Source organism: Crocuta crocuta, unplaced genomic scaffold (assembly GCF_008692635.1).
Source record: "Crocuta crocuta isolate KB4526 unplaced genomic scaffold, BGI_CrCroc_1.0 scaffold205, whole genome shotgun sequence".
NCBI classification, from domain to species: domain Eukaryota; kingdom Metazoa; phylum Chordata; class Mammalia; order Carnivora; family Hyaenidae; genus Crocuta; species Crocuta crocuta.
The window spans coordinates 1,665,356-1,692,634 of NW_027530644.1; the positions used below are offsets into that span (position 1 = coordinate 1,665,356).

General features: G+C 37.3%; 1 protein-coding gene across 2 annotated transcripts in view; it reads right to left on the minus strand.

Moving 5' to 3' along the window:
- Positions 1-27,279, minus strand: part of DST (dystonin) — a 503,880-nt gene that overhangs the window by 40,963 nt on the left and 435,638 nt on the right. For both annotated transcript variants that reach the window (XM_077769079.1, XM_077769080.1), the window contains 11 exons: positions 16,893-17,012; positions 16,578-16,685; positions 14,906-15,124; positions 11,127-11,330; positions 9,711-9,942; positions 8,636-8,862; positions 6,221-6,343; positions 5,995-6,096; positions 3,590-3,691; positions 1,503-1,676; positions 1,005-1,160 (listed from right to left, as the gene is read on the minus strand). In XM_077769079.1, coding sequence (XP_077625205.1) covers positions 1,005-1,160; positions 1,503-1,676; positions 3,590-3,691; positions 5,995-6,096; positions 6,221-6,343; positions 8,636-8,862; positions 9,711-9,942; positions 11,127-11,330; positions 14,906-15,124; positions 16,578-16,685; positions 16,893-17,012 — 1,767 coding nt within the window. The remainder of the gene's footprint in view (positions 1-1,004; positions 1,161-1,502; positions 1,677-3,589; positions 3,692-5,994; positions 6,097-6,220; positions 6,344-8,635; positions 8,863-9,710; positions 9,943-11,126; positions 11,331-14,905; positions 15,125-16,577; positions 16,686-16,892; positions 17,013-27,279) is intronic.

The following is a 27,279-nucleotide window of genomic DNA, read 5'->3' on the forward strand; positions in this document are numbered from 1 at the left end:
AACCAAAAAACAAAAAAAAAAAAAAAAAAAAAAAAAAAAAAAAAGAATTGTCAACCAAGTGTCACAAAGACAACAACAACAACATTAAGTTGTTTTGTATGTACCTCAAGATACAATTAAATTTTTGGGGGTGCCTGGGTGGCTCAGTTGGTTAAGTGTCCAACTTCAGCTCAGGTCATGATCTCACGGTTTGTGGGTTAGAGCCCCACATTGGGCTTTGTGCTCAGAGCCTGGAGCCTGTCTTTGGATTCTGTGTCTCCCTCTCTCTCTGCCCTACCCCCACTCATGCTCTGTTTCTCTCTGCCTCAATAATAAAATAAAATAAATGAAAAAAATTTTTAAAAAGATACAATTAAATTTTTAAATTAGTTTTTAATTTAAAGCTATCAATCATGTTCAGGACATATAAAAACCCTTTTAAACATAATAAATATTGTTCAAAACTAATTCAGAAAGAAAACGACTAAGGCACAGAAAGCCAATGAGAAGTAAGAGAGACACAGAGAGTAAAGAACAAACAGAGTGACAGATGCACAGGCAGACAGAAAGACGTTAGATGTGCCAAACACACAGCAAGTGACATACATGGCACTTAGGGGGACCAGAGAAAAAACATACACACAACGCAGCGTAACAGTATTCTGAGCCTGGGACTTTTTTAGGGTATCCCCAGCAACTTTTAAAACTAGGCTCTGCCAATCCAGTGACAGGGACACTCAGGAATGTAGAGCAATGGTTTGCTGTGCAGCCTGAAAATTTAGCCAGAAGTTTCTTGCTGCATGGATCACTGCCCTGAACAATGAGGGAAAAAAAAATATTTGTTTATAATCTTTTAAAAGGTGTGTTTTAAGGAGTTTAGCCTTTGGCTACAAATGTCAAATAATGAACCTGAGCTATCATCATCAACTTGAAAAATACACAGAGAGGAAACGTATGCAAACAAAAATCTGATGACATTAGAAACACACAAAGAAGAAACACGACACGCAACCACAGCTACGTACGTGATGCTTGGCGAGTTCAATTTCAATGGCCTTAGGGTCTCCTCCGACGGGCTTCTGTTCACTCAGCAGGCCCTCGGTGTGTGTCAGCCAGGCCAGCAGCTCATCCAGGGCATGCTGGAACTGGCCCAGGGCTAACAGAGCACCCTCCAGCTTGTGCTACAGCAACAACAGTGGACAGTAAGAAAATCCATAGGAATCCAACATTATGAATGACATACATTTATAAAACTAACAAGAGCAAAAAGAACCAATTGTTGCACACCGTACAATTCTGTAAGCATATCCCATGAAGCCCAATGATCATATCCTACATTTTACATTTGACACTCTTTGTGGTTAAACAGGGCATGTTGAGAAGCAGGAAGAGTTCTAATAAAATACGTAGGGGCTTCAAAGGTTTATGTACCTAATCACCTAATTTTATTTTTTAATAATGATTTTACCTTAATACACGGAACTGAACTTTTCTAACTTCCTAACAAAAGTCTTGGTGTTTACCTGTCTGTTGATAATTCTTTCATCGAGACTATCCCATATCAATTTCAGCTCCATTAATGGGTCTTGAACAGTGTGCTTGTCGCTCTCTTCTGTTACTTTCTTCAGCAAAAGCTCTGCTTGATGGTTCAGTCTCTCCATTTCTATCTGTTGTTGGTAGGCCTCTGACTTAAATTGCTATTTTTTTTAAAAAAAGAGACATATAAGGAAAATTTGTTCTAAATTAAAACTTTAAACAGGTCCTACCTACCTAATAAAAATTCTATGAATTCAATATTCATTCTAATTCATATTTCTTATGGCCAGAGAAATGAAGAGGAATAAAATCTAACACAAAAGAATTATAAATAAAAAAAGATGAGGGAAATATATTTTCTTTATTCAGTGTTTTATAAATGCAGGAAAGATGTTTCTATTTATAATTTTGACATCTCACTTTTGTTCTCTATAGAAAAAAACTAAGAAATTTCCAGGTTAACCTTATTCCATTGTCTATGTATATTCAATAAATGAACTTGGATACGTTGGCATATAAGAAACCCCCCCCCCAAAAAAATCTCTAAGAAACTCAGATTAATATTTTCTGGTCAAAAACAGTGCATCCACTGAAATTTTATGTTTTCTGTAGCTGTGCTGTGTTCAATGATATTTAGTTATTTCTATGCCTAACCCACTGCTGACTCAGAATAATGTTATTTTTTTCTCCCAGCACTAACAAGTATTTAATGATGTTGGCTTTGCCAACCAACACAGGTTAGCAAATGGTTGCTTGTAGTAGGAAACTGTCCTTTCACAAAATATTTATTTTTAATCTGTAATTGTAAATCATTAAATACGTAAGTTATTAATAGCGAAATAGTCCCTTAATTTTTTTCAAACATGAGAATAATTAAAAAATAACTAAGGTATTATGAGCATTTGCTTTGTTCTCAACAAACTTACAAAGAAAATAATTTTATCCTCAATTCAAGCTAAGGACACAAAAGAGAGACTAGTTAGGTAACTGTCTCGAGGTCCCTTGGCTAAGTAAGTGGACGCACCGGGACATAATCTCAAGATGAGCTAATTTCAGAGAGAGCACTCATAAGCAGCCTGCTGCATGAAAACTACTGAGATATATGCAAATATCCCAAAATGTACACCTATAAATGTATGTAAAGTATACCATGTGTTTACTCCACGGCCACATAAAGTTAAAGAAAAAAAAATGCAGTCTAATAATGGCAACAGTAATAATTTCTAAATGAAATATTCTATATCACACTTAGAGATGGAAATGCTACAATTTTAAAGCCAGATCATAATTGTATATAAAAATCTAATAGAGTTCATTGAAAATGGTGTGATGTCTCTTTGGATGGGGACTTGAAATCAGGAAGGAAACAGCTGATCCCACTTGGATAAATGATCAACAGCACAGAGGAATTCAAAGAGGAAACAGTCCAGCCATTTACACAGCTGGAGATCAAGAACCACAAAAGTAAAAATTACAGAGGAAGGCAGGTAGAAAACAACAAACATTTTTACAAAACAAATATTTTGTGAAGTACTATTATGCCATGGATGTTTCTTTAGCCTGTTGAGACTAAATGGATTACTCTGACCCACTGAAGAAAAAAATGTTATATGTGTACTGAGGACAATGATACACCACTGAATAATGAAGTTATAAAAATCTTTACTGTATGAGCTACATGTGTATAAAATATACACTCACACCCTCCCAGACCCCTTCCCCTCTTCAGTGTGCTCGCAGCATAAGGATTTTTGAAAGATTATAAATCAGATCTTAAGAGAAGTTGCCTCTGGGTACATAACATTTTTGGGTGGCTTTTAAAAAGCCATCTTTTTTGGTTATTATTATTTTGTCTTTTCTATAATGAACAGGTATTGATTTAATAAGAAGAAAACTAGTATTTTATATCATTTAATGAACACTTATATGCTGCTTATTATGTAATTATGCTATATCAAAACAGTTTCACAATCAAAATGTTACCACTTCAGTTATGTAAAATAAATTTATTTATTCCAATGAATAAAGAACATAAAAATACAGTCTCTGATAAATTGATGAACCCCACACATACCTTTAGCTCTTCAATCTGCTGCTTGACAGTTTCAAGATCTGTTCCAATTGGTGACATTGAAGCTAATTTACCACCTGCAATATCTACCCAGTCAAATATTGCCTGAAAAACACATTAGCCCATGAGTTACTAGTACATCTGAAATTGCTATAACATCCCAAGTGTTACAGGAAAGTATGACCATAAATCGATACAGATGTTATGGAATGAGCCTATTTTACAAATTAAGATGGTTCACCTAAATAAGTAAAAGCAACAATATAATGAAAAAGTCATCCCAAATATGCAATACATGTAACCTCCAATTCTTCATCCAAGTTTGCAAAGGAAATTCTTTTTGGAATGGAATCTTAGAATATTAAGAACTTTCAAAAGAGTGCATTTGAAAAAGTTTTATAAATTCAATCACATGAAATAGACATAAGAAAGCACAGAGAATTCTAAGAGGAAGATTATATAAATATATTGAAAGAAAAAGAGTTCAAATCCATCTGCTTTTCAAATAAAGCAAGACGTTTATTATTTAGCACGTGAATAAAATATGTGGCCCAGCTAAAGCCTTACACACTATTTAGATTAGCATGAAAATCCTCCACATACAACGATTAATATTATGATCATGATTCTGAATAACAACACAGACTATAGAATCTATTTTTCCTGTTCTTTTTAGGTAATATAAACATTTTAGAAAGGCACAATTCACATTTCCTTCGGATACAGAATACACAAAATTATTCTGGACTTTAATGAAGTTGCCAAACCATATAGTAGGAGGAAGAATCTTGGAAATTATCTGCTATTTTCAGTTATCATTAAAAAACTCAATAACTTAAGAAGCAACCTGGGAAATATTTTTTTGTTTTTACTTTACAGTCAAACCCCAAAATGTCTAGAGCTTCGGAACCTTTCAACATCTAGCTCTGGCCAGGCTCAGCTATTTAATAAATCTAGTGGCCCTTCATTCCCACAGATGATGCTACTAATCTATAATGGGCCTTGTTTTTCTACCAGGGGTAATGAGAGAGTAAAAGCCATGGTGCCTAGGGGTGCCTGGGTGGTTCAGTTGATTAAGCTTCTCACTCTTGATTTCTGTTCAGGTCATGATCTCACAGTTTGTGGATTTATGCCCCACATTAGGCTCTGCACTGATGGCATGGAGCCTGCTTAGGATTCTCTGTCTCCCTTTCTCTGCCCTACTCCTGCTTGCATTCTCTTTCTCTCTCTTGCTCAAAAAAAAAAAAAAATTAAACATTTAAAAAAAGGAAAGTCCTAGTGTCTAGTAAGTGACCTCTGTGGCTAATGGCTCCTGAGGTCAAAAGGCTGCAAATGGTGGCAGTGCCATCTCTAGCCATGGAAGAGAGCACAACTCAGTCATTTATTAATGATATGTACAAATCATGACCTGGTCCCACAAACTGAGTGAGGGCTGGAGCCTGATCAGTTCCTGGCCACTGAAACCTAACCAATAATTTAACTCTTTGGTTAAAAAGTAGGAGAAGGAGGAAAGGTATATAAGATATTGTTTGTGGTGAATTTTTTCATGTATTTCCAAAGTTGAAAACACTTTCAGCTGGCATGAAGCCTGGCTTGTGATATTTATTTTTACAAATATAGAAATGGAATAGCATAATAAAAAGGAAAAGATGTTCTCATCTGAGCTTTAAAAATAATATTCACTTGGTGTTATGGAAATACTCAGAAGGGCTTTTTCCATACGGTAGGAGGGTTGACATATTCAGTGCTGGCCAGCCTGTTAGGAAATGGAATAAAGCTGAAGAAGGTAAGGAGAGAAATACCCCTGAGCTGGCCTCAACCGACAAGACAATTTTTCACAAAAAAAGAAGAAATTTTCAAAAACTGTTAATAAAATGACTGAGAACACTTAAGGGGTGTGAAAAACAACCGTGAAAAGGAATTATGTGGATGGAAAGGAAGAAAAACATTTTACACAGCAGATTATAACCTAATGAAACAGAAATCTATTTTAGTTCAACGGGGGAACACTGGCTTCAAATCAAATCTCTTTTGCTTCTGACTTTAGTTAAACTCAGGGATATTTTTAGATAGTGTTTACTCCTTTCATCTTACTCCACTCAACTTTAGAACAGAACTCTGATTCGGCTCCCATTTCACTGACTGGTGTGGAACCATTAATATTTTCCAAAAATTAAAATATTTTTTCAAAGTAAATTGCACTCTGTGTATAAAAATGTATTGAGATGTGTACATAAATCTACACATATCTCCAGGGTCAGAAATATCTTCTAAAAGGCGAAACATACACTGAAGTAGGTGAGCCTGCTACATACACATCTGAGGCCCTGGGGTGGTGCCAACGTGTAAATCCGCACACGTCAGCCAGCCCGATTCTCCTGCCAGCAGACACACCAGGATGCCCTTACCTGCAGTCCGTCCTGGTACTGAACAGCAGCTTGCATTGCCTCCTCAAGTTTGTCCACCCGGTCCTTCCAAGCCTTATTCAGAGAATCCCAGGCGGAATTTAACTACAATATAAACATCAGGACTCTTTTAGTGTCTCTTACTAAGCTTGCAACTACTTCTATCAAATATGCTGTAAATCCTTTTTGAAAAGCATTCTGATGAGAGTAGGAAACATGCTAGCTGTACCTCATCAATACTCTTCTTGACAATGGGTTTATCAGGTTCCCCACACGCAGCAATGAGTTCAGAACCCAGGTTGATAACTATATCCAGCTCTTCCTGTAGTCCATCAATCTCTTCCTTTATGGCCTAGAATAAGAAATGACAGCCTGAGAGTTTAAGCAAAAACACACCGGAACTACAAAGATGGACATAAAGACATGAATTATAGTTATTTCTAGAAAGTATGATTATAATCTATTTTTTATTTTCTTCTTTCTCTTTTTAAGTTTCTGTGACAATTTTTTCAATAAGAGAAAAGACATATTTTAATGAAAAAAAAACTGTCCTTTGCAACAAGCATCAATGTTTATTCTAAAAACAATATTTAAAGAATTAATTCTATGTAACAAATACCAGAATGAGCTCCTTTAAATATCAGTAACAATGAAGGGTGTAGAAATATATTTTGCTTTTGAAACAAAATAGTTTGGGTAATATACATTTATTTTTTTCTTTAATTAAAAATATTTTTAATCTATTTTGAGAAAAGAGAAAATGAACAGGGAAGGGGCAGAAAGAGGGAGAGAGGGAGAATCCCAACAGGCTCTGTACTGTCAGTGCAGAGCCAAGTGCAGGCCTCGAACTCACAAACTCTGAGTTCATGACCAGAACCACAATCAGGAGTCAGACGCTCAACTGATAAGCCAATCAGGTGCTCCGGCAATAAACATTTAAAACAGAGATTAAGTAATCTACAAAAAAAAAAAAAAATTGAAAATATCCCCATCCCTACCCACCCACACAACCAAACCAAGCTTGCAGATACAGAAAACAGATTGGTGGTTGCCAGAGGTAGGGGGTGTGGGTGAGAGAAATAGGTGAAGAGGGTCAAAAGGTATAAACTTCCACTTGTTAAAAAAAAAAAAGTCATGGGGAAGCAATGTATAGCATGGTGACTATAGGTAATAATACTGTATTGCGTATTTTAAAATTGCTAAGAGTAGATCTTAAAAAAATAAAACAAAATAAGCATAAGAAAAGCACGAGTTCAAAACCTTCTCACAAATTAATGTTAGTAGATTTAAGATAATCTAGTTCATTCTGTCATTTCCCTAGGACATATAAACTACAAAAAAAAAAAAATAGGAGAACAATGCAGTGTACTGCTTTTGCTTTCATCTTCTTGGTTAAATATATTTATTCACTCAAGAAACATTTAATAGGCATAAACCAAGCCCAAACTAGGCATTGGGGATACAAATAAATATATGGCCATTCCACTAAAGGGGCTCAAAGTCCATTAGGAATAAGAGAGAGATAATCAATAAGTTATACTATGTGTAGAGTCCTTTGGATGAGGACAGCATTACGAGAACACAGACAAACTTTCCTAAGTATGCAAGAAAAGATTTTTCATGAAGGTGTACAACCCAAAGGACCCTTGAAGTTTGAGTGGCATTTGTCAGAAGAGTGGTAGGAAGAACATATGAGGGTGAGGAAACTAATGAGCAAAGACACAGAGACTCTAAGAAAGGAAACACAGCNTCAGATCAGTGGTTCCTAAATACTTGGGGGATTAAATATCTCTTTATGAATTGGATTAAAGATACATCTTTCTCCCCAGAGAAATACACCAGACTTTGCATACCATTTTGGGATGTTCATGCCCCCTGCCAGAGCTCCTCTGTGGACTCCGTAGAGGTCTGTGGTCTCCTAATTAATTTTTTTTTTTTTTAAATTTTTTTTTTTTTTAATGTTTTATTTATTTCTAGGAGAGAGACAGCATGAGTAGGGGAGGGTCAGAGAGAGAGGGAGTCACAGACTCTGAAACAGGCTCCAGGCTCTGAGCTGGCAGTCAGCACAGAGCCCGACGCGGGGCTCGAACCCACGAACCGTGAGATCATGACCTAAGCGAAAGTCGGAAGCTTAACCAACTAAGCCACCCAGGCGCCCCAGGGGAAGCCACTTTCTAACGAAGGAGCAGCACTCAACAAAATGGCTTTGGGAACACAGGTGTGAGCTCTGCTGGGATGTAAAACACCAGTATGCTATCGGGAGTCTAGATTTTATTCCATAGGCAGTGGATGCCTCTGAGTGGTTCTGAGTGGCGATACAGTAAGAGCAGGTCTAGAGAGAGGATGAGGCTGGCAAAGAAAGAGACTCTGCAGGTAGGGATACCACTACAGCTTACTTCTGAAGCCAAAAACAAAGGTCCTGAAATAAGGCAGGAGCAGTAGGGATGAAGAGAAACTTTAAAAATACATACTCTCTCAGTGAAATTTGTGGGTATAATCTCTTTCCTACTATATCACTATGCATTCCACTTTCGGAACCAAATATAAACTTTAATAGAGTAAGTCTGAATACTTACCAAAGAAATCTAGGTTTCATTACTCTACAACTTATTTTTTTTTTTAACTTTAAAGATTTCCTGCTTACCTCTGCTGCTTCTTGCTGCTGTTTTACTACTGAGGGATCAATTCCAGGATCTTCCAGATCCCGGATGAAATCTTGTGTATCTTTAGTGGTTACGACCAATGACATGTGATCACACCAGAACTTTTCTGCTAATTCCATTACATCCAGTAGTTTGGCTTCCCTTTCTTCCACCAGTGTGTGTATGTTCTCCCAAATGAAAACCATTTGGTCAAGCTTATCCTGAACAGCTATGGCACAAAAGAGTATCAAAAAGGCAATATGTTAGCCTCATTTAAGCAATGAAGCAGAATGTTTCAGTTTACACAGAAACAGTGATTCAATTTGCTAAGTATCTAAAACTGGACCCAATTCTGGTTGACCACAGTCTAGTGAGTATCACTAGGCCCAATATAGTGTATTCTAGACAAATGCAAAATCTCAGGGTACCCTACTCCTCCTGAACCAAGGCTCTTTCTGACAAAAGTGGATGCTCAAAGGCAAGTGAGCTCAGACTAGACCTAAGTTTACCAAGTCTGAAGTTCGCCAAGGCTGACCTCAATTCCAAAGAGAATGAAATAACCATTTAAGCTCTCCAAATCAAGAATAACAATGCCTGTTCAGTCCCAGGGATATAACAATGTAGGATATGTATTTTGGGCTTGTTTCTAGAGTACCCTTATAAACTTCCACTAATCTATGTATGTGCTCTTCCTTTTGACCAGCAGGTCTTATCTTTAAGATGGCTGGCTAAGGTTGTGGTTGCCATTTCTGCAGCTACAGGATACCCATTCTGCGGTACCCATTGTAATTAGTAATGAGAAAAAAAACCCTAGGTCTGTTCCCTAGCATCATGCTTTAAACTGGTTTAAAAGTCCCAAAGAACACATGGCCTTTGTATAATGGCACACTTTGTAACACATTACAAAGGAAAACATTAACAAGGGATTTTCTGTACATAGCCCTTCAACCCTGATAATAGTACCTTTTCTAAAATCTGGCATTTTTGTTATGCAACTGGACTGTTCGGAAGCAGCAGGAACATTCAGAATTATTTTAAAGGTAAAGTTCAATTGTTTCCTTATTCTGAAATTATTACCTTTGGCAGATATGTCTTTGTCAGTGCCCTCAGATCTCGCAATCATTTCCTCTCCCCGCTTTTTAAGAGTTTCATACAATGGCTGTAGCTTCTCCATGTCTACTGACACATTCTTATTCTCACTGATCTGCTCCTTAATCTTTTCTACCTCAGCTGAGATCGAAGGTGGCTGCCTCAAACGCTCCACGATGCGTTCCAGGCTCTCAAGGATCTGGTCTATCTTGTCGTGGAACTAGAAGTGAATCAAAGGGGTCATTTATGGGGAAAAGACCTGTGATATCAAATATGATATTTAAATGAAAAAAAACCCATCTAGTTAATGTCACAATCAATAATTAAATCTTAACTCCTTTGTTAACATATCTACCCAAATGAGTGTATTCATTAAGAAACAGTATACATAAAAAAACAACAACCCAGTATACGTTAATATATAATTGGACTAGCTCACATCAGCATCTTACTTGTTGCCTCATTTTATCATAATTTCAATTAATTTTAAAAGTTAAGCCCAATAAGCTGTGTGTTTTCCTATCAAAACTGTTTTATTCATCTTTACTCATTATTTTGAAATCCCAAAAAAGTTATATTATTAAATGTAGGATTCATGAACATTTTTTGTTAGAATACATGAATTTCTTAAGTTATACATTTCCTGAATTGAAAAATGTTACAAAATGAGACAAGACAAAAGTTTCCCTGACAGAACAGAAGTTTGAATTCTATTCACGGTCAAACACATAATCAGATTCATGAAAAAACTTTAAAAGTTTTGTCTGCAAAGGTACTGCAGACAATAAAGCAAAGTTATAAAACTTTGTTCTGTCATGGATTTTACACTACCCTCAGTATTAAAGGAATCATCACTCAGAATTACAGAAAATGGCTGATCCCACTGTCAGTATATCTAATAATGAAGGCCCAACTCTGCAGATGGAAAATCTGTAATTTCAAATTCAAATTCTTTATTTCCAAAAAAAAAAAAAGAAAAACATGAATATCCAACTCTATATTTTTTCCTTCTTATTCAGTCTTCATAGTCTTATTGCCTTCTTGGGAGTGTCTCATTAACAAGGATAATAGCACTTTCTTTTATCTATCCCAGTGGCACATATTCCTTTCTACTTTAGATGGACACTTAAATAGTTGGACAGTGATGTCAACTGTATGTTTTTTAAGGCATTGAAAATTATTTTGTAAAAAAAAAATTATTTTGTATTGCATCTGCAAGTAGGCAGAGGAATATAAGGACTAGATCACGCAAATGCCACTTTTCTGAGAGATAAAAACATCAATACTTGGATTTAAGATAGTGAAATAATTCTGGCTGAAATTTAATCAGGAGATCCAAGAAAATGTTTTTCCATGCTCTGCTGTTTAGAAGAACTCAATCGTATTTCTGGTATAAACGATTACCTGAGTGGATTGAGAAATGGCTTCATCCAATGCCACGGCTCGCTTTTTGACATCTTCTTTAATTTGACTGTAAAGGGTGTCAGCTGCCACGTACTTCTCTTGGATAGAAAAGCCTTCCCCTGGGCTCAATTCCAGTAACTGTGGCCCAGTTTTGTTCATCTTATCTATATGAGGCTTGTGTTCGGCTATCAACTCTCGCAGTTGCTATAACAAACCAAACAGCTTCTCAGTATCTCAGGGTCACACTTCCATATTACAGCTGTCTACATGCCCCAGGCATCCAGCTGGCAAGAAACTCCCAACACCCTTCCCATTGCAAGGCATTTACCACAGGACGGCTCATACTGCTCCCTGCCAGCAAGAGATGCACTTGACACAAAGAATAAACAACAGTCTGGCCACGTCAAAGTCTCTTTAAGGGTACGTACAAAACTGCTCGTTGAGTGAAATAATGAATCCCAGTTCATTATGCATTTCCTATCAAGAGCAGTACATTTTGACAAGGGTCATATTACATAAAGAATTAGGAACTCACTATGTCCCCAACCTATGGAGATTAAGCCGTAACTCTTCGTGTCCCTTTCTGTATACTCATGACATATGTGAAAATTCTTCAAAGGGGAAGAAGGAAGAAAGAGAAGGAATGAAAAGGAAAGAAGTTCAGCAGAAGGTAGACATAAGGCCAAGAGAAAAAGTTAAGAGAATATAAGCCCACAAGGCACTGTAGTTATATATATTTAAACCAATATAAAATGTGTACATATATATTACATTACATATACCTAAGTATAAATCCATTCTATGTACATATGTGATATGTATAATATATACATATGAATAAATTCATCCGTATTTAAAAATGTTAAAGGCTACAGGGTAAACAATCTATCAGACATGACTATATACAGAGTATTGCTGGTAAGGTGTGTTTAAAGAAAAGTGTATGACACATGAAATATTTTGCATAATCTCATCTAATCAAGAGATACAATGAGATTTATACCAATAAGTGGGTGTGTAATGGAGCTCCATTCCTTGTAGGGAGACAAATAAATCTGGAATATCTATACTCCATAGAACCCAGAGCCTCCACTGAGCACTGTTTCATGGGCCAGATCCAAAGCAACACCCATCTTTGCTTCTAGATCTCTCTTAGGCTAGCCTCCCTGCAGCACTGAGGAGTCTTCCATTTGTACCACAGTAGTGATTAGGATCCTTAATCAGAAGCTCCTTGTCCCCACCAGAAGGTATATCTCCAAACTATTTGCTACCTAGACCCTAACAAAAATTTATCTGAGAGAAATTTATTCAGGAAAGATGGTCTACAGAGAAGCTACCAAACTTCTCCGGTAAACATTTTAATTTCTATCATTCATCAAGAAGAATCACCAAGATAGCCACGTATCTAGATATTTATTGAAAGTGCTCACTAAAATCAGTCATATAAATTATTTTGAAAATTATTAACGAAATTGTCACACTACATCATTAACAATGATATATTTTTTAATACAATGTTATTTTTGAAGTTTTTCTGAAGGTGGTCTCCAAACTCTTGAAAAACAGCTAAATAGACATAAATTCCATTAAAAGAAAAAGAAGGGGATGGTCCCAATCTAACATGTTGCTCATAAGGATGTCTGCGATCTAGCTCCTGAGTGGTCCAGGCTGAGATTTTCTTATTTTTTGTTTCATATTCTTAGATCATATATTCATGCTGCATTAAGGACTAGAGGTAATAATGGTAGTAACAGTTAATAAAAAATCTCACAAAAAAGCAATGTGTTACACACGTCTGGTTTCGGTACTCTACAAGGCATGTTGGTAAACCAAGCTTACGCTGAGTTATCAAGAGACTTCCAGGGAAAACGAGAGATCTCTGCTGAGATTTCCTGAGTTGGCTAGCATCTAGGTAGATCTCATTTGTGTAGCACCACCATGAAATCCCTTAGTTTGGGAAGTACTGAGATGACCCTTTATCAGACCATTCTTTTTTTGAACATCTAGTACTACCAGATGCCTACTTGTGTGTATGTGTGGAGAAAGGGTCAATAGGAGATGTCTTCTGCCTCACATGTAACAAAACGATTCTTGGCAACATACTGTCATAAGGGTTGACTCACATTGGAGATGCTCAAGTGTGACCTCAATATATCTACCATATAGTAACTGGCCCTTGGAGCCATTTTTCATTCCTGATTAGAATGAACTATAAGCTATATTTTTCCAGATATAGCTATATCTTTCCAGATATAGCTGAGGATGAGGCTGTGGAGCTGCAGAAGAAAGGTTGTTCTAGAAGGCTGTAAATCTGATGAATAATTTAGTTGAATAATTTGAAGACTCAGCTACAAAGTTTTGTAGTTCCTTTAAATATAAAACTGTAAATTTGAGAGCTGAAAGATTATGCTAAAAAGGGAAAATTAACACCACTACGAAATTCAATAGTAATTCAATAATAACCCCATTCCATTATTTGATGTTATGATAGAAACAAAGCTGCTCAAATCTCACCTCAGAATTGAAGAAATCCATGGAACATTTTATATTAAAACTTATTCAGTGGATAGGTATCATAATTTCTGCCACAAATAAACCTTTATACTAAAATTAAATTCAATTCTACATAATTTCTAGGTCTTTCTCCTCCTAATTTAGATAGAACTTAATAATATTTCTATTTTGCATTGAAGTGTTGACTAAAGCCCTTATAAATAAACACTTAGGGATATTCTTCAGTGCCAGTACATTAAAAAAGTAAACAAACAAAGTAAGTGTCACATTCTTCAAACAATGATGTAATGCACTGAGTTAAACTTTTCATATGTGCACACACACACATGCGCACACACGCACGCACACACGATCAGTCTCAGAGTACATCTTGTATAGATCTGGAAGACAGCAACTAGGTTCACAAGTCCATAACAGCAAGAACTCTAGAGTTTTCCTGACAGTCTTGAACCCTCTCTCTCATCCAAACTCTTGCAAAATTTTAAGCCATGTTAATATTTAAGTAGCTGCTGAAATGAGGACTTCATAATGCCATTTTATTTATGTTTAAAACAAGATATATTTGTAGATGTAAATATACTTCCTACCTTAATCATATATGCTTATAGGAGGAAAAAAAATCAAGAGTTCCAAGCACATAGGTGGAAAAAAAGTGGGGAACAACTTTTCTTTGCACTTTTACCATTTTCCCTTCTCATTGAGCTGGCTTTTACATTATTTGTGTTTTGACATATTGTTATATTGTCAATTTTCTCCAAGCTCAATGGCCTTGTGTGTACGATGCCACTTTGATATATTTCTACTACTTACTTATAGTCTAGATGTCTCCAACCAATACATATTAAGTGTAAAGCTTAGTCAACATAGGTAAATTAAAAGCAATACAACATGCATCAATTCAAAGTAATTCAAAAAGCTTATTTCTCTAACATTTAAAAATGGGCACTTTGCTTTTGTACCAGGATGGCTTATACTTCATACTATTCTAGGAAAACTGGGATGTAATTAACGACATACACAACGTGGTCTCCCCACAGGAGTCATTCTCATGGTAACCCTGGAAGACAGGTAAGCAGTATGAGGTAAGCAATCGTGTAGACCAGAATACAATATTGCTAAAACCCTTTAAATAATGTAAAACATCTAATTGCATTAAAAAACGCCATCCCAGTGACCACTTCGGCAGCACATTATTAAAAAAACAGCATAACAATCATGGGTCTCTTTCATGGGGAATACAACACTCACTTTAATAGCAAGCTTACCCGGTGCTCTTCCTGTTGTTGTCTTAGAGTTTCATATTCGAGGGCTGGGGCAGGAAGCTGAGAGATGATTCTTTGTGTTTCTGTCAGCCATGGCCAAAGTTCTTCATATGTTTCCCAGAACTGGTTAACCAGGGACTGTGCTCGTTCTAGCTGTAGATACCTCTCTGAGTTTATCTGGCAGATGGCATCATAGTCCTTCAATACCTTGTCTAGTTTTTTCTAGAAAATAAGATAATGAAATGTGCTTAGCTGGCTAACCAGGCCAAATAGCACAAATACTCCAGAAGGCCAAATAGCACATATACTCCAGAATGTTTTTTCTAGTACTATATGCCTAGTGCAAAGCAAGCACTCACAAATGTATGTTAAATGAATAAATCTAACCTATTTAGATTAGGGGTGCCTGTGTGGCCCAGTTGGTTAATCATCCAACTCTTGATATCAGCTCAGGTCATGATCTCTCCATTTGTGGGATCAAGCTCTGCATCAGGCTCTGCACTGACAGTGTGGAGCCTGCTTGAGATTCTCTCTCTCCCTCTCCCTCTTCGCCTACCCTGCTCATGTGTTCGTGCTCTGTTGCTCTCTCTCAATAAATAAAATAATTAAAAATTTGAAAACCTATTTAAACTATTTCTATGTATAAAAGTTCTTTTTAAATTTAAAAAGACCCTTGGGGGGAGGGGCGCCTGGGTGGCTTAGTCGGTTAAGCGTCCGACTTTCGCTTAGGTCATGATCTCGCGGTTCGTGGGTTCGAGCCCCGCGTCGGGCTCTGTGCTGACTGCCAGCTCGGAGCCTGGAGCCTGTTTCAGTCTGTGACTCCCTCTCTCTCTGACCCTCCCCTGCTCACGCTGTCTCTCTTTCTCTCCTAGAAATAAATAAAAAATATTAAAAAAAAAAATGTTTAAAAAAAGACCCTTGGGGGGAGCCTGGCTGGCTTGGTCAGTATACCATATGACTCCTCATCTTGGGGTTGTAAGTTCAAGCCTAATGTTGAGTGTAGAGATTACTTAAAAATAAAATCTTAAAAAAAAAAAAAGATCCTTCAGGTTCATCCATATTTTTGCACAAGGTAGGATTTCCTTCCTTTTTAAGGCCGAATAACAATCCATTATATGCTAATGTTGTGTTTTTACCACAGCAAAAAAAACTTTCACATATATATATGTAAAAAATAGCAAAAATGTGGTAACATCTTAAAAGTACAACTGGAGATTAAGATATATACATACAATAGACTTTTACGTTGTCATCAAAACTCATGGGAATTAATGACAGAGAATCCCCCAAAATATTAGGTGACAAAACCCAAAATATGAATAAATAAATAGCTGCAGGTTTTTATAAATAAGACAATGAACTCTCCAAACATAATAAGTCAAATTCTTCAACTTTCCTTCTAGGTCTGGTAGGCCTTCTGAGCTAGAAAACAAGTCTCATATGAGTCTAGCAACATTAATATTATTTTCTGGCCAAAAATAAAGACTAAGGTTCCCTTAAGGAATATTCCTTTTATTGTTACTCTGTAAGCTGAAAAATGCCTTATTTAAAACTCCTGATTTAGATGCCTAAATGGCAGTTGTGGATAAAGAAAACGTGCATCGCTAGGACTGAGCACTTGACGTGTGCCATTTATTCAAGGGTCTCAGCAACAGCCACACAGACAAGATCATACCTTCATCGATTGCTTTTCCTCTTCACTGCATGTGGTCATGATTTTATGTCCAGATTTCACAAGTTCATCAATAATATCCTTGTGTCTCAAAATCTCCATGGTGAATTTCTGTGATTTACCAGAATAAAGGTAAAAGAGAGAGAGAGAGAGAGAGAGAGAGAGACTATATGACTAAAATGAAAACAATTGGGCAAAGTAGTTAAAAATACCAAGTTACACTAGAAGGGTCTTGTAAAGTAAACCATGCAATCACATGTTCTAGATTGGCGCACATGAACAAGTAATTTTGATATAATTTGCAATGTACTTCTTCACCTTTTGAAGCTGCAGCTGAGCAGAGGTCTGGTCTTGCTCAAGCCTGATGTCACCCAGAGACGTCAACTTCTTTTCGGTCTCAGTAATCCAGGATAACTCAGCATCAGCTGCTTGGTCAAACTAAACAAAAGATGAATAATTAGGTAAGTTCCCGTAACTGGTGCCTAAAAAATACCTACCTAACATTTCTTTTAAATATCTTAATTACACAAGTGGAAAATCTAAGCTTATCTCTTCATGGCATCCTGAAATAATTCATGATAATGACGAAAGTTATAAAGAGAGAAGTTCCCACAGAATAATTAAACACAAGCTCTTAAAACATGTTCAATTACTTGGCATTAATTACTTTAGGACAGCTAAGTTTGTTACCTTCTTTTTGGTTGTGAAAAGAATTTCCTCCTTAAGAATACTATCCAAATTAAACAGCTAAGAAAGTAGATATCACCTTTCAATCATGGCATCCATCACTTTAATCCATATGATATGCAGGCAGCACTCTGCTATTGAAGTTTAAGATTTCTAGCAAAACTAATGAAATATTCCCATTTATTTATCATGCTGTATGTGTATAAATGTATGTGCAAAGTATGATTGTGTATGTAGAGTACACCTTCAAACATCTCATGTATAATTTTTTTACATCTCATTTAATAATATACTTCTAAGAGCATTCTTAAATATTTTAAGAGGTTTTATTTTCCTGATCTTAACAATAATTCGTGGCAGAAATTCATAAAGGACAGAAAAAATATACAGATGAAAATTAAAACCTGGAGTTAATACTGTTGGTATTTTAGTGAATTTTATTCCAGAAGTTGAAAAAGATTTATAAAAGTCTGGGATAATACTGTATAAACAGTTTCATATCCTGCGCTTTCATTTATTATGAACATTTCCTACATCATATTCTTTGAAATGTGAATTTTAAATAACATCATTGTATTCTAGCATACCTGGATATTTTCATTTAGGCTCACTGCATTTTTTGCTATTATATAAACAGACCTATAATAAATATAAATCTCCATTGGCATATCCAATTAATTCCTCAGGGTAGATTCCTAGAAGTTGACTACCAAGTCAAAGAGCATGAATTTCTTCAATACCTTCCATGAGATAGAACCCAATGCCTTCTAGGACCAAGCAGTTATCATAAATGAGCAAAGTGGACAAGTGTTCCCACAAGCACTAATGGTAAACGGCAACTAACAATCGCCTTAGTTGGAAGGTTTAATGGGAAACAGACATGGTAAACACTCAAGTCCAGTACTGCCAGAAATTTTAATTTTTCCCCCTGGAAATATAGATGGGGGCAAGGAATATATAAGTGAGAAGAGAGAAGGACAGAGGTAAGATACTGGATTAGAATAGAATTCATACTTTTAAAACACTCTGCAACACAATGCAGACTCACGGGAAGATGGAGATGTGCGTCCCCTGTTCCTTGTAAGCACACCTAAAAATCCTTGGGCGTTACGTGCATGTATACATTACACACAAAACACACAAAAGATTGTGAAAGGAGAGAGAAGACAGCATGACTGCTGTGGACCTTGGCGCCCAGGGAACAACACAGTGGTGAGTTCTCTGGCTTTTCTTCTTGCCTCACACGTCCTAGACTGGACACTGGAGAAAATGCAACCCAGAAACACCAACAGGCGCAGACAAAACCCCAGGAGAAGTCTGCTCCCTCAGCCAAATGAACCAGGAAAGGGGCACCCTAGCAAGACACAGAACTTGTAAACAATAACCACTCCGTTCTGACACCACAGAAAAAAAAAAAAAAAAAAAAAAAGCTATGGTCCCACCCACACTCATGCCAGGGAAGGCCTACGGTTTCACCCTCATGAGCCTATGTATCAAGGTGCTGGCACTGCCGTCAGGGTGATGTCCGAGAGGGCCAAGTAGGGAGCTGGGACTTTCAGTGCCACTGACCAGTAACAAGGCTCCTGCCCACCGTGTCAGTGGAGATCATGTGGGGAGCCCCCAAGCAGTAATGAACTGCCCCTCCCTGTCTCCTCTGGGGGGAGGGGGGGCTCAGAGAAGGCCTAGTGGAGAGTCAGGATTTTCACCATGGCTCAGTGGTTAATGCAGCCACCCTCACCGAGGTGCTGGAAAAGACTGCTCAGACGGCTGGAGGTCCAGTCCCCACTCCCAGCCAGCAGAGATGAGGAGCACCCCCGCTAGGTGTCACGAGAGGCTGAGTGGGGAACGTGGACCTCTGCCTGTACCTGGCAGCACCCAGCTTCTGCCAGAGTGGCACCTGAGGAGGCCAGACCAAACGGGAAGTTTAATTAAGACCCAAAACTTCTAAGTCAGCAACAAGAACCAAGAAGGCCTCCAAACTGAACTAAAGAAAGATCACCAATGGGTGACAATACCAAGATGACAGAAACGTTAGGACTGTCTGATAAAATTTTAAAGGGACAACAATAAAAGTGCTTCGTTTAGCAATTTCAAACACAGTTGAAATGAATATGAAAAATCAGAAGACCTTAGCAACAAAGTAGTCTCAGCGAAGAAAGAAGATATATAAAGAACCAAATGGAAATTTTAGAACTTAAATTATATAATAACAAATAAGGTCACAGGATGAGATCAATGAAGGGCACAGAGGAAAGAATCAGTGAAGCAAAAGACAGAACAACAAAAATTACCCAAACTGAATGGTAGAAAATAGGCTGGAGGAAAAAAAATCAATAGAGCCTCAGGGACCTGTGGAACTATAATAAAAGATCTAACATTCCTGTTGTTGGAGTCCCAGGAGAAGAGAAAGAGACTGTAACTAAAATAAGTATCCAAACGTTCTACAAATGATGAAATTACAGAAATGCAGAAACAATTTAGGGTTGCCAAGAGTTAAGGAGGGCGTAGAGGAGGGAGGCTAAAAAAAGAGAGACATGAGGCAAGCTTATGGTGATGAAATGTTCTGTATTTTGACTGCATCGAAGTCAACATCCTGCATGTGATACTGTACTGTAATTTTGCAAAATGTCACCACTGGAGAAAATGGGTAAAGGGTACAATGTGACCATCTCTACCTTATTTCTTACAATTGCATGTGAATCTACAAGTATCTTTAATAAAAGTTAATTAAAAATGACAAACAACAAAAGGTCTGTGTAGATAAGCTCTGTGTGAGCTCCCGTTCACATTTTCTCTTTTAGATCTACACTGCCACACTGCCCTTTAGGCAGGATGTTCTGATTTATAAACCCACAAGGAAAGTTTTTCTGTACCCTCATCATCGTGGGAATAATTTATTTTTTAATAATCTTTGCCAAGTTTTTCAGTGGACTTCCCTTAATTATAAGGAAATAATCTGCCAGCAGTAAACTGGCACAGATATGAACAGCACTGATTAAGAGTAATGTTAGGTTTCCAATCTCTCAAAGAAAGAATAACAAATTACAGAAGTGAAAAATACATAATAGTATAAATTATTATAGTTTTTTACCTATATCTCATGAACCCATGTGTTTTCACTTTTGCCAAATAATAAATGAGTAAATAACTACTGAAGCTCTTTGCAGGTCAATTTCTTTTAGTCAACAGTTCAGATAGGAGAAAAATTTAGACAATCGTGTATATAATGGGCCCTACCCAGGAATATAATAGAGGTAAAAATAATAGTCTTACATTTACCTTTAAAAGCTCAATTGCATAAGGATGTGAAGGAGAAGAGAGGGCTTAAGAGACCTTTCCCTGACAACCTCTAGAACCACTACCTAAACAAAATCTGACCAGAAACCAACATCTACCAAAAAAAAAAAAAAACCAATGCAAAATCAGGCTGCTTTAAGACCAATACGGTGTCTGGAAGCAGATTAGACCACATTTGCCACAATGGGCTGTCTTTCAAATGTCACACATTTTTTAAAATGTTTATTTAGTTTTTGAGAGACAGAGCATGAGAGGGGGAGGGGCAGAGAGAGAGGGAGACACAGCATCTGAAACAGGCTTCAGGCTCTGAGCTGTCAGCACAGAGCCCAATGTGGGGCTCGAACCCACGAACCGCGAGATCATGACCTGAGCCGAAGTTGGATGCTTAGCCGACTGAACCACCCAGGCGCCTCTTAAGTGTCACATATTTAAGAGGACCAATGATATGCTGAAGTTGTTCCAGACAGAAATTCAGAGTTTTAGTCCACAGAGTGGGGTGAGTTCCCTTATAAGGGCAGTACTTCTAAAATGACTGTGTGTACATTTATATGTTCAAACAGAATTCATTTCCCTGTATTTCCCATAACTTTATACATTATTTTTTTAGCAAAGCCACAATTTTCATACAACTTATTGACAAGGCTCCTAGTTTACAGACAGCAGTATTAATAAATGTTTTTTTCACTGATTCATTACTTTTTCTGCTACTGGGACAAACCAGAACAATGTGGCTTCTGGAAAAGAATCTTGAAAGAGCATATGAAAAATTCTATCTTAATCTGGTTCAGTAATTTTTATGATGTTACTTACTTTCAAATGGAATGACTCATTAGCAATTATTCATCAATGTGAAAAAGAAAAAAAAAACACTTCAGGGCACTTGGATAGCTCAGTAGGTGGACTATATGACTCTTGATCTCAGGGTTGTGAGTTTGAGCCCCATGTTAGGGATAGAAACTACTTAAAAGTAAAACCTTAAAAAAAAGAAAAGGAAAGGAATAAAATGTCAACTAATTCAGGAGCTTCGGATGTAGAAAAAGAAATCCTGATGCAAAACAAGTAGAAGAGCCTTCATGATTAGATTATTCACTTTCAAGATATACACACCGAAACTTCAAGGTAAAACTATGTGATTCACTTAACGAGTATGAAACTGGGCAGAACAGTCCATGCCTTTGTACCTGAGTGCAAGTGCTGCAAAATATCTGAATAAAATTTAACAGTAATGACTTTTTTCCTCTACTGGTCCCTGAAAAAATAAAGTGACAAACCACCCACTTGTTTGTGATCAGGCTATTTTCGTCACTTATATGACAGTCCTAATAAATAAAGTCAGGCTGTTAGTGTTAATATTAACTCTATTCCTCTTTTCTCTTTAAAAAAAAAAAAAAAAGGATCCAAATAAAACCAGTATNATCTAAGATGCCAAAATGGAAAGCTGAAACTCAAACACTGTTTCTTCAACCAAGGCAAATATTTGCTCGGCTAAATGAAAACAAGACTTCAAGCAGAAATTTCCCTTCTGTCTTTTGAGATTTTTTTTATGAAATTAGCAAATATTTATTGTTCAGCAACAAACAGAATAGCCACAGTGTCTTCATTAAGCGATTTACAGGGAAACAAGGCATTTTACTTACGCCTATGAACTTTCAAATGACTATATGTGTACATTTCTAATAGACCATAAAAGTTGTTTATTTTACAATGTGAACCAAATGGAGAACAGGTTTACTAGACCAAATTTTAATAAACTTGTTTACTGCTCACTCAAGTAGCAGAAATTGACTTCAAATAAATTGCAGATAAACTTACCATCCATAATTGCATTCTAGGAAATATTTTGCTAGGTTTTATCAGTGGAATCTAACCAATGACCTACTATAACTCTTAGTATAGTTGAACTACTATTTCATAAATTTCCAAAAAGACTATGAAAAACTTTTTTAAAGGTTTTATTTATTTTTAAAAAAATTTTAAACATTTATTAATTTTTGAGAGATGGAGAAAGACAGAGCATGAGCTGGGGAGGGGCAGAGAGAGAGAGAGGGAGACACAGAATCTGAAGCAAGCTCCAGGCTCTGAGGTGTCAGCACAGAGTCCAATGTGGGTCTTGAACCTATGAACCGTGAGATCATGACCTGAGCCAAAGCTGGATGCTTAACCAACTAAGCCACTCAGGCACCCCTAAAGATTTTATTTTTTAAGTAATCTCTACACCCAACGTGAGGCTCAAACTCAGAACTCTGAGATTGAGTCGCACACTCTACCAATTGAGCCAGCCAGGTGCCCTAACAGTGAAAGACATTTTAACTGGCTATCTCTATTCCTGAAAAAACACTCTAAAACAATAATGGCCAGCATTTTACGGAACACACTAAATGCTTCACATGCAGTATCTTCTCTAATCCTGACAGCAACTGTATAATCTTGGTATTACCATTTACTCCATTTACAGTTAAAAAAACTGAGGCAGGGGGGCGCCTGGGTGGCTTAGTCGGTTAAGCGTCCGACTTTCGCTTAGGTCATGATCTCGCGGTTCGTGGGTTCGAGCCCCGCGTCGGGCTCTGTGCTGACTGCCAGCTCAGAGCCTGGAGCCTGTTTCAGTCTGTGACTCCCTCTCTCTCTGACCCTCCCCTGCTCACGCTCTCTCTCTCTTTCTCGCTCTCTCCTAGAAATAAATAAAACATTAAAAAAAAAAAAAAAAAAAACTGAGGCAGGGAAAAGTTACCGGACTTACTGGAGGTGACCCAGCTAGTAAATGTTGGAGCTGAGACTCAAACCAAGGTGGTCGGACCCCAGAGAATGCATGGCTAGTTGGCATATCACTGGTGCTTGTATACAATTTGGGCTTCATGAACTCAAAATAGTCATGTGATTTCATCAAAAATGACTCAAATACCACAACAATCAATAAGTAGTAGGTTTTAACTTCTTATTTAAACATTTCTCCAATCTCTGACAAACTGCTCTTCTATTTATCTAGAGAGTTTCTCTTAAGTGGAAATAGAAGTTTAAGAAAGGCAAAATGATAAGTGAACCTTAACTTCAAGGACATCCTTTCACTCCCTTCCCCTGGCTGAGGATCTTATCACTTTCTTTTGATTAGCATTTCCTTCCATTTTGCTTTGCATTATTCATAACACAGCCCATGTTTTGCCACCCCCAACACCTGGAGGGTCTAAACTAATCTCACTTCCGTGGGGGAGTTTTCCTACTAGTTCTTTAAAAGAAATAAACAGGTGTTATTTTTCTCCAAGGCTGATTCCTAATGACCCAATGAGTTGCTTATTTTAACTGCACCCAAATCACCAAGCTATGTGCCTTTAATATAAAAGGGTCATTATGGCTACTCAAATAAGTCAAGCAATTAGAACTGTGAAGACTGTCTGGGATTCCCAGACCCAGTGAAATACACACATTTTAGCCACTTCTGACAATTGTGCATATTTATACGAGGCAAAGGACAATGAACTGCTCTGAGGTTTAAACAATCACAATGGTGTGAATTCAGCTACAAGTCTGCACATCTTTTCAGCAAAGTGCCTTCCCCTATTTCCACATTGCTAGTTTGGTTCAATTTGCAATTAGAGAAAGAAAGGAACAAAAAGATGTTATTTTGTGCAGGCTTAACATGCAAAAATTACATGTACAGTTTCTAACTTAGATGATGGCATGTACTGTGAGAAGGAGTCAACTATTCTGTTTTGTTTTGTTTTGTTGATAAAACGTACCATCACTGTTTACTAAAGCTGTCTTGTTCTCCTTAGATTTTTCCTGAAAGTAATGAATGGGCCTAATTCTTATAAAAAAAAAGAATACTGTCTTCAGAATGTCAATGCTTGCCAATCTGTAGAGTCAGATGCATACAGTCCTCACTCATTCATCCATAATGGAGGCAGTTTGATTATTTTTCAAATATCAATAAATACTACTCAAGTTTACATAGGGTTCTATCAAAGGCCTCTATGATTTCAAAATTCAGTGACACATATTTTCAAAACTGTTACTATGATATAGGATTACCATAAAAAACCTAACCACATCAAATCAGAACTTTTCTAAAAACTATATTTATACAGGGTGGTAACAGAGTCATGCCAATTAACAGATATCTGCATGCTCCCTTCCCTGTCCTTTTCAAACTAAATCTTTCCCATATTTTCCTGGATATCTTTCTTCCTTTTTTTGTTTTTTAAAGTAGGCTCCAACGTGGGGCTTAAACTCATAACCCTGAGATCAAGACCTGAGCTGAGATCAAATGCCAGATGCTTAACTAACTGAGCCACCCAGGCGCCCCTGGACATCTTCCTCGTTGATGTTTGGAAGCCAATATACTCTGCCATAGTGGCTTGACTCACAAAGTAGCCTGATTCACAAAGCAGGTTATAACATTATAAGGGAGGTAGGTCTGTGTATAAACAACTTTAATGTCGGGCAAAAGGTGAAACATCTTAATAGCAGTTTACTTGGAAACAAAACATTCAGTTATTTAAAATCTAATTAATCCAGGTTATTAAGAAAGAAAGCATTAAGTCTATAAATGTAAAAATTACCACTTTATGCTCAAGACATACATCTCACCCTGTGAACCTGTGGGGATGGGTAGGCTGAAGATAGGGACCTGGAAAGGAGTAGCTGTTAATAAAACAAATTGTATGTGACTATAGGTATGTCTGAAAAGATGGGACAGCAGTCAGATCACGTCCATTGTTTGAGTTGGAGAAGAGACACAGAATGGAGCCTGGTCTGTGTATACACCATAAACCAGTGCAAAATACATGGCTAACATCCAGATCTCAAGATATTTTTGCACCATCTCTTCTATACTACATAGACATATTATTGTTGTGTAAACAGAAAACAAATACTTTAGTACCAAACTGGACCCTGGTGCTAATTCCAAACATTTATACGTGAGCGGAGTTATGAAATAACTCCATCAATATATTAGACCCTTTATAAACTTGAGAACTATGCGTTTAGAAACTATTCTTTTGGGTACAAAACTCAATCCCCGCCAAACTAGAAAAACAGGTACCAAACTGGTTTTAAAATTCTTCCAGAGACTGGGGCGCCTGGGTGGCTTAGTCGGTTAAGCGTCCGACTTTCGCTTAGGTCATGATCTCGCGGTTCGTGGGTTTGAGCCCCGCGTCGGGCTCTGTGCTGACTGCCAGCTCAGAGCCTGGAGCCTGTTTCAGTCTGTGACTCCCTCTCTCTCTGACCCTCCCCTGCTCACGCTGTCTCTCTCTCTCTCCTAGAAACAAATAAAACATTTAAAAAAAAAATTTTTTTTTTAAATAAAAAAAATCAAATTCTCCCAGAGACTGATACTACATGATCCTGTCAGCACTGCACTCTCACGGCTCAGGAGAGTGGGCCTGGTCGTTGGAGATGCTCTCATTACATACTTCCATTTTGCTGTAATAATGGCACCTTTCTTCAGGTTACTAAAGGACTTTACAAAAAGCTGGGTCACCTCTCACAACTCTTCCTCTCGACATCATTTGTAAGGAGGCACTGCCGTGAGGTGGAATGGAGATCTGGGTTAAGTCTGGGTCCAACTCCTCTACGTACCACTACCGATTGGGAGCACAGGCAAGTTCCTTTACTGCCCATATTCCTCCTACTCAAAACTGTGGCTCCTTAGCCTAACTGCAAGATTTCTTTTTTTTGATGGCTTAAGTACATTTTACTGATCTTTTTTATTCCAAGAGGTATTTCACTGGACAGGCTTGCAGGCATTTCAAAGGAATGCACATAAGAATACAGAATAAATACATGTGAACAGCCCAAAAATATTAATGGCATTAGTATTAGCTGTATGACCTACCGGTAGTAAGACACTGCTACTACACAGGTTCTCTTTCTCTCCCTCTCTCAGAAGGAAGACTGAAGGGATAGAGATCATATTATTTACATGTTCCTTCTTCCATGAGTTTTTCTGTATTCCTTCGGAAAATCATACAATTTTCTATAATGACTGTGCCTCTCTCTTTCTGCTCCTCCCCTGCTCACACTCTCTTTCTCAAAAATAAATAAACATTAAAAAAATACAAGCTCAACCTGTCATCTTGCCCTTCTTATGGCCTTATTTCACCGAACTAACGACCCACAGTCAACTTCTCAAGAAAAATCGTACTGCAGGAGTACAGAGTATTAGTCTTGCTATTTTGGGAAATCAGCGCCAGTTCTGAAATGTGGATATAAGTTTGCTGAAAAAAAAAATTCAGCATTTTCATACAGTTGAATAAACTTCATAAATAAATGCATTTATCCTCCTGTAACAATGAGGCATACAAACTGTGCCAAACTTTGAAAACAGAAGTCATGCAAATACATTCCTCAGGCATGAATGCTCTCCCTCGCAAAAATTTCTAAGGCAGGCCTTTTGCTATCACCGTATTTCATCAGCTTTTGTGATTCTAGAGCGTGGCCCTGAAACGAGGAGTGAGGCATTATGCCACATAATTTATAACACAGAACTATATAAATTACACTTTTACGGCAACCTTAGAAAATTAATTTTGGATGCTCCCACACAATCTGCTTGGTTTGTGTTTCTGGCGTTCAGCATGAATTCGTAAAGGCTTAGCTATGTGCCTTCCAGAGCTCTGCTCTAAAGTACCCTGCAATAGCACACTAACTCTGTCACAGAAAGTCTGCAGTAAGAGTATGATGACTTAATGTAAATAGTCCAAGATCGTCAATAAAAGTTAATCAA